This window comes from Macrobrachium rosenbergii, chromosome 41 (genome assembly GCF_040412425.1).
Source record: "Macrobrachium rosenbergii isolate ZJJX-2024 chromosome 41, ASM4041242v1, whole genome shotgun sequence".
In the NCBI taxonomy this organism is placed as follows: Eukaryota; Metazoa; Arthropoda; class Malacostraca; order Decapoda; family Palaemonidae; genus Macrobrachium; species Macrobrachium rosenbergii.
This window is the reverse complement of record NC_089781.1, coordinates 38,641,685-38,649,620: the sequence shown is the minus strand read 5'-3', so window position 1 is coordinate 38,649,620 and position 7,936 is coordinate 38,641,685. Positions and strand designations below refer to the sequence as shown.

General features: G+C 47.2%; 1 protein-coding gene across 1 annotated transcript; it reads right to left on the bottom strand.

Annotated features, from left to right (window-relative positions):
* Window positions 1-6,589: 6,589 nt before the first annotated feature.
* Window positions 6,590-7,099, bottom strand: LOC136827100 (uncharacterized). The gene has a single exon (XM_067084857.1). It carries the CDS (start codon window positions 7,097-7,099, stop codon window positions 6,590-6,592), a length of 510 nt encoding a protein of 169 aa, XP_066940958.1.
* Between the last annotated feature and the right edge of the window lie 837 nt (window positions 7,100-7,936).

The window sequence follows — 7,936 nt, the reverse complement described above, 5'->3', positions numbered from 1 at the left end:
TTCTCTCTTCCGCAACTTCTTTTACATTGTATCCATAACAAGTCAAGTTTTCAAGCATGCAACGATTTAGCCAATGAGTAAAATAGTCTCATTTGTTTTTTTTTTTTTTTTGTATAAAACACCTCAAGGGAAATCAAAAGCGGTAATGCCTGTTTCAAAACTTAACATTTCTGTTAAGAGGGATCACATGAATTCCCTCAGGGTATGTCTATGAGTTTTTCAATTGCATCTTTTGAATGAGACCTAATCAGATAACCATAGGATAGGTTATGTCCATAAATCTTGAAGTGTATAATTTTCTCGGGGGTTAATTGTATCCGGGTTTTGCGTTAGCGCGGAAGTATTACATTAACACGTACTCGTACTTCTCTGAAATATACGAAATGAAAAACAGTCATCCGGTAAACCATAACGATATTTGCTTTTTCAAATAAGGATGAAGTCATATTATCTTGTCTGACCTGTGCCAGTTTTTTTAAATAATTCTAAGAAATTTCCTTAACAATGTCACTTAGTCAATAAACACAGGACGATCGACTTTAATGCACGAAAATCTGGACAAATCCAGAATTGTGTAAGAGGTACTGTGGCCGTTCTCCACCGTAGGCTGTGAACATAAACCTCAAAAGTTTCTGCGTCAGGGCGAACTGACATTGAAGCTACAAATTTAGAACACACGGGGTACTTGGAAATCTCGCATAGTTTCTTTTGTTTTTTTTTCCTTGTTTTTTTTATGCCAGTAAGGCTCAATCCCCGTCAATAATTACTAGAAAAATTATAATTAACCTAACCACTGGAGCTAGCGAAAGGCTGACCACACCTTAGTCTGAACGGTCAGTCACAGCTTGCAATGTTTTATTATGATGAGTCGAGCAATAATAAAGAACCGCAAATCGCGTTCGGTTTCCTTAAACTTTGCTCAAGTACTTCATCATTAATATAACAAGTGGTGTTATACTTGTCAGCGGCTTTATTCAAGCTGTTCTCCGGGCCTTAGGTGGTGTAACAAGCTCCGTTAAACAGAATTTTTAGATTATCATCCCTCGCTCCACGCTGGCTGAGCTTATCAGCATTAGCGCTGAAGTGAGTCCAGTGAGCAGCTTCACTGTGCAATTAAATTTCACTGACCTTTCCATGAAATTTTGGTCTGGAGTTTTCTTCATAATTTCCCTTTTATCTTTATCGCTTATCTCGCTTTATCAGATCTGTGAGTTGGATATCTTCCATACATAGTCGCTTTAATTTCCAACAACAGTTTTCTCTGCAAATATGCTTGAGACATATTTCGTTTATGGGCTGCTATCTAGATGAAAAAAAATGAGGACACAGAAAAGTTTTCCGTTTTCCATTACCATGAAATTCTACTTATATTGCAAGCAATTGCAATTTTTATCTCTTGCATAATCTTAACATTATTGCATACATATTGCGTACAACTGTCATTGAAAAAGTTCTAATGTCAAACAATACATGGTAGTGAAGGGAGCTTGATTTAGCTTGAGCCATTTCCGTTATTGCTTTTGAAAATGCTGTTTTTCTGAAATGTCAGACCATTTTATTTTTCTCTCTTTGTTTATCTGAGCTCTCGGAAATCACGAGAAATAAAAAAAAAACATTACTCTCTCTTTCATTTATACATACACACACACACACACACAAACAACACAAACACACCCAGTCCTGTCAGTTGGGCGGTTCATGTGCTCGATTACTAAGCTCGTTCCCCGGGCGAGTTAAAAATATCTGAGTATACCACCGCAAACATTTAGAAGGATTAGTCTCTCTTTAAGAAAATTACCGTTGTGTCAAACCTCATAATGGATACAGTAAGAATATCAGTTTTAACAGGAAAATATTTGCGACGCCTCGCCCCTTTTTGCAATGTATTTAAGGATGACGTCAAAATTATCTGTCGCAATTCTTGTTTCCCTTTTTCATGAAGCACCCTCACAAAACAAAAAATCATAGCATCATCGGGGAGCCAGTTCTGTGTCTTTTCTTTATCATTACGGCAACTATATGAACGAATGATCCATATGTTTTCCACGCATAAGTTTCTTATAACATATCTTTTTTGCGTATAGCGAAAATAGTTGAATATTTTTAAGGCAATGCATAAGTTTATGATTTATTCTTTTTTAATCATACCTATGTAGTATCACAAAAATTTCCTAAATCCTAAAGCTGGTCTAGACAATGGGTTTTTGCGCAATTCGTAGCATTACACCTAAAATGTGAGCGTCGAGGGCGCATATTGAAGGTTCCTTACACAATATTGGTGCAAAAAATTCAAAGCAAAACATCATGCAACCGTCCGATTGGAATATTTGGCAACTTCCCTCAGTAGTCCGCCTGCCTCCATTAGGATATAGATTCGAATCTACACCAAAATCAGATTATTTGTCCATACTACAGGCTACAGGTAGACAAGCAAACATTCAAAACTAACTGAAAAACAGAACATTTTTCGTATAATTCAATTTCTTCTCAAGATATAGCGCAGAAGTATCAACCTTCAATGGAAGGCCTAGAATGTGGGAAAGCCGTCCGGTGGTGTGAGAAATGTGGAGGTACGTGGGTGTGGGAAATGCGTGTGTGTGTGTGTGTGTTTGTGGTTTGAGAGAAATGATGGATGTGTGCAGCGTGGGAACAATGTGAAACGTTTACTCGACGACGGCCAGGTGTCAACTGAGAAGTAGCAGCACAGGAAATTTCAAATTTCTGCGTAACAGGAGCACAACAGCACTGGGGTAACATTCTTCTTTCGAGCAGCGTGATTCGTCTCAGATGTTCTTTCTGATCGCCTCCTATCGTTTCACACCAACAGATTAGACACTTTACTAGCATATTTTATCTTGTAATTTAATGCGCAGTCATCCTAAAAGCACTGTTTGACAAACAAACAATAAATTACTGAATATTTTTTTTTTCTTTTGTCGATGGACAGTGAATTATTCCCTACCTGCAGTTTCTCGCTTTGGCTTTAAAGGGGTTATGGTGATCAGATTCCGTGCTGAAAATGCCTTAGCTTTGTCACCAAGTACGATACAGATCTTCAGGGGCTTCTTTCATCAAATTAAAGGTTAACTATAGTGACATAATGGAAAGGGTTTTGATAATGTCTGGAATTCAGGAAGACTACCGGGTATAATTACCAGAACTTACAACAATGTATATATTCGCAGTCGATTACCAGAACACTTTTATTGCGCCATGGTGCAAATTGGATTAGTTCAGTTTCATCATAATAACTGCTCTCGACAATTGCAAGTATAAATAGGCCGATTATTAAACTTACAGTACTTTCACTGGTGGTTGAGTTTTAGAACGGATCCGAAAAAGGCAAGCAGCGAATTAAGTATTTTATGGGGCCAATATATGCAGAATTATGCAAGTTCTGATGATCATGACCAGTAATCTTTTTTTATTTATATATAGACACACACATATATGTGTGTATATATATAAATGTTTTTATGTGTGTGTGGGTGGACGTGTGTTGAGTAAGTAAGCACGTGTGTGTGTGTGTGTGTGTGTGTGTGTGTTCATGGCTATTTAATATTTTAAAGGGAGTGATGCCATAAGTCAGAAAAAATAAATTCAATGTAAAGTTGCTGTCTACGAAACTGGGCCGTGACAGGAATGGTGACTGGTTAATGTCTGCATATAGTGAAGTAAATTCCATAACTTGTGAAAAAGATTAAAATTATTTGCAAGAGAAGAAAGTGGAGCGTAACTATAAGCAAGATTAAGAGTGGAAACTGAAAAGGTGAACTTGTGAGAGAGGTGCGAAATAATGAGCAGGAAGACAAGTACTGCTGGTTTATTGATGAAAGCGAGCTGCTTATAAAGTGGAATGCGGACGTCTGCGTAGTTCGCAGAGACCGCTGGTACATAGATTTACAGGTGACCTGAGGTCAAACTAATTTCTTACAAAAAAGGACAGGTTCATACAGAGAACATAGTGATCAATAATGTCTGACACATAACATAAATAACTCATTACTTTTACATAAAGCATGATTGTTTAGAAAGACAACATATATACAGTTTACAATTATGATGAAAAATATATATTCTGATCGACCTTAGGTCGATGAGATGGCACCGCAGAAAACGATGTCAACTGGAGAGGGTGGTCTCCTTCCCCGGTGTCCTCTGCGGTGGTTTGTTGGGGTGCCTTTCCGTCCGGTTTCTGGGTTTTTCGGGGACGCCCTTGCCTCCTTCCTGCGACCGGGGTTGTTAGAGGGGCTGCCGCATCCCGCAGGAGGTCTTGGGGTCCGCCTCCATTGCCCCCCGCCTCCAGGAATGCGGGTTTGAGACGATCTATTGACACCCAGTCTTCCCGCCCATGGGTGGATATTCGGAATGACTTCTTGTTCCTTTCCAGTACAAGGAAAAGTCCTCTGTAGGATCTAGTCAAGGGTGGGTGTACAGCATTGTCCCTGACGAAGACGTGGGTGGCGGAGGACAGTCCAGGGGCATGAAGGGGGACGTCCTGTTGGTGAATGTCTTTTGGCAGGGGGCAAACTTTCCAACCCTGTCACGGAGCCTCTGCGTCCCTATGTCGTCCCTGTCCTCTGTGACGAGTTCCCCCGGGGCTACCAGAGTCTCCCTGTAGACTTTTTCTGCTGAGGAGGGGTCGCCGTTGGCTCTGGGGGCGGTCCTCAACGCGAGGAGGACCCAGGGCAGCTGGTACTTCCAGTTTTCGGAGGAGCAACGAACCATGAGGGATGCCTTCAGAGACCTGTGGAACCTATCCACCATTTTGTTGGCTGTGGGGTTGTAGGCAGTGGTGCTGTGGCGAATGGTCCCCATTAGACATGCCAGGGCGAACCACAGCTCGGACAGAAAAGCGGGTCCCTTGTTTGTTGTTATGTTGTCTGGGACACTGAACCAACTGATCCAGCTGGAGAGGAAGGCTTCCACACATGCACTGGAGGTGGCTTCTTCCATGGGCGTAGCATCTGGCCACCTGGTGGAGCGGTCGATGACTGTCAGAAGGTATCTGGCTCCTCCTGATGGGGGAAGAGGACCTACTACATTGACATGGATGTGCCCAAAGCTTCTACTTGGTTGGGGGAATTTGCCCACTCCCAATTCGGTATGCCGTCCCACTTTGCTTGCCTGACACTGCATACACTGTTTCCATATGCCATGCCAGACGAACTTCTCTGTCAGCAGTCTGGCTGTTGTCCTTCCAGAGGGGTGGGATAGGCCGTGGATGATGTTGAAGACCAGCCGATGTCTGGAGGCAGGTACCAGGGGGCGGGGGCATCTGGTACTGACATCGCTCAATAATGTTGATCCTTCAGCGACATGATGGCTGTACGGTAGGCTGGGGTCTCAGGGTCAGCGGCTTGTTCACGGGCAAGGTCCTTGTAGTCGATTCCGAGCTGTACGGAATCGATCTCGATCCTCGAGAGGGCATCAGCTACTGGGTTCTTCCTGCCGGGGAGGTATTTGATGGTGCAGGTGAACTCCGCAATGGCTGCGAGGTGCCACTGCTGCCTAGAGGACCATGCGTCGCCTAGCTTCGTGAAGGCGATGACCAGTGGCTGATGGTTGGTTCAAATTGTGAGGGGCATCCCCGGTACCGCCTGGTATGCTGCAAGGATTTCTCGGCCGAAGGTGCTGTAGCGGGACTCGGTGGGGTTTAGCCTCCTACTGAAGAAGGCGATGGGCTGAGGGGTCCCTCAGATGACCTGTTCCAGGACTGCTCCACAGGCAACGTTACTGGTGTCCGTCGTCAGCTGGAGGGGAGCACTGGGGTCCTGTTGGGCCAAAGATGTTGCTTTGGCGAGGGCGGCCTTCACCAGGAGGAAAGCTTTCTGCTGGTCGGGGCCCCACACTATGGTCTTTGGACGTCCCTTCAGGACCTCCGTCAGGGGGCCCATGGTGTGAGCAATCCCCAGGATGAATCTGCTGTAGTAGTTGACCATCCCAAGGAATTCTTGTACGGCCCTGATGGAGGTAGGGGTGGGGAACTTCTCGACGGCTTCGACCTTCGACGACATTGGGCGGACGCCTTCCGGGGATATCTCGTGGCCCAGGAACTCCACCTCTCGATGCCAAAGGTGCACTTGTCAAACCTGACGACAAGCCATTTTCCTGCAGGCGCTGCAGTACCCTCTGGGTGTGTCGCAGGTGCTCCTCCCAGGATCTGGAAAAAATTAGGATATTGTCGATGCAGCAGACACAGAAGTCCAGGTCCCCCAGGGTGCTGTCCATCAATCTCTGGAAGGTCGCGCCCACGTTCCTCAGGCTGAAGGTGGAGAAGGCAAAGACATAAGACCCGAAGGGCGTGACGATGGCGGTTTTGGGGGATGTCCTCCATTGCTACTGGGACCTGAAAATAAGGTTTTAGTAGGTCCATTTTGGAGAATATCCTGGTCCTGTGGAAAGAGGCTATCAGGTCCTGTATGTTCGGCAGGTGGTAGTGGTCCGGTTCTGTTGCCAGGTTCAGCTGCCTATAGTCATTGCAGGGCCTCCAGGTGCCGTCCGCTTTCTGCATCATGTGAAGAGGGGAGGCCCACGGGCTGGGAGCCTTTTTGAATATGCTCATCCGTTCCATTTCTGCGAAAGCCTTTTAGGCCTCCTGAAGGCGCTGTGGGTGAAGCCGTCGGAACTTCGCGTGGGTCGGGGGCCCCTTTATCTTGATATAGTGGTATATCCTGTGTTTGGCAGGAGTCCCAGGCATCTGGCAGAGCTCGGGTTTGAAGACCTCTGGGAACTCCTTCAGGAGGGAACCATACTGGTGGGGCGCGATGGAACGGATGGCAGGCTCCCTGGGGCCTGCCGACAAGGGCAGGGACTGGCAGGACTGTGTGTCCAGCAGGCATTTGCGGTCAACGTCGACTGCTAGACTGAAGTGGGTGAGGAAATCCGCCCCCAGGAGTGGAGTCCTGACGTCCGTGATTATGAACTCCCAGCTGTACCCCCGGCCAAGGATGGAGATCGACAGGAGCTTGGTGCCATAGGAGAGGATGGGTGACCTGTTTGCGGCTGTCAGGCAGGTAGTCGGGTCCAGCGGGCGTCTGCGGTCCTCTCCTGAAGGCAGAAACACTGAACGCATGGCTCCAGTGTCGACCAACATCATCCTGCCGGAGATCACTTCACGGATGTAGAACCCTAATAGTAGGGGGCCCCTGGGTGTTTTTGTTGCTGCTGCCACGGCGGCCTGTGGGGTTGGCCGCCACCTCCTCCGTTTTTTGAAGTGAAGAAAGGGCAGGGGGCTTCACATCTCCGGGCGGCTCTCCCAAACCTCCAGTGGAAGTGGCATAGTGCCAGCCCTTCCCTCTTCTGCTGGTGGGACGGCCTTTTCTGCTCGATGGAGTTGACGGGCTCCGTGGTGGGGTCCTTCGGCAGGAGGCAGTTGGCGGAGTATGCGGGCATGGCCACCCGCATGGCCGCCTTCGTGGAGTCCGTCAGCGGCTGCGCCAACCTGATTAAGTCCTGGACCAGCAGGGTGTGTGCATCCGTGATCTGCCCACGGGCCTCCAGCAGTAGCTGCCGCAGGAAGATCTCCCTCAACAGACTGATTTCCTTGCGCCTGCTACTGCTGCCAGTCTCGGGGAGGAGGAGGTCCTGGAGGGTGTGCCACACTTCCAAGAGGTTTCCCTCCTGCCGGGGGTTGAGGGCGAGGCCGAGGGCACGGGCAGCTCTCTCGGAGACCAGCAGGGAACAGGTCTTGACGAGAGTGGATTTCAGTTCTTGGAAGGTGGCGGGGACCAACGTCGTCATCAACCAAGGGGCGATCTTCTTATATATCTCCTCTGGAAGGGCATTAATGGCGATATCCGCCTTCAACACCTCATCAGTCAGGCCTGCTATTCAGAATTGCCCCTCAATTCCGTAAAACCAAGAGGCTGCGTTCTCCCTGGTGAATGGCGGCAGCCTTATGTTAGGGCCACCTTCGGTTGGTCCGTTAGGGGGG

What these genes read in the sequence shown, in the direction of transcription:
- LOC136827100 (XM_067084857.1), bottom strand. Translation starts at nt 7,099, where the DNA reads ATGATGTTGGTCGACACTGGAGCCATGCGTTCAGTGTTTCTGCCTTCA.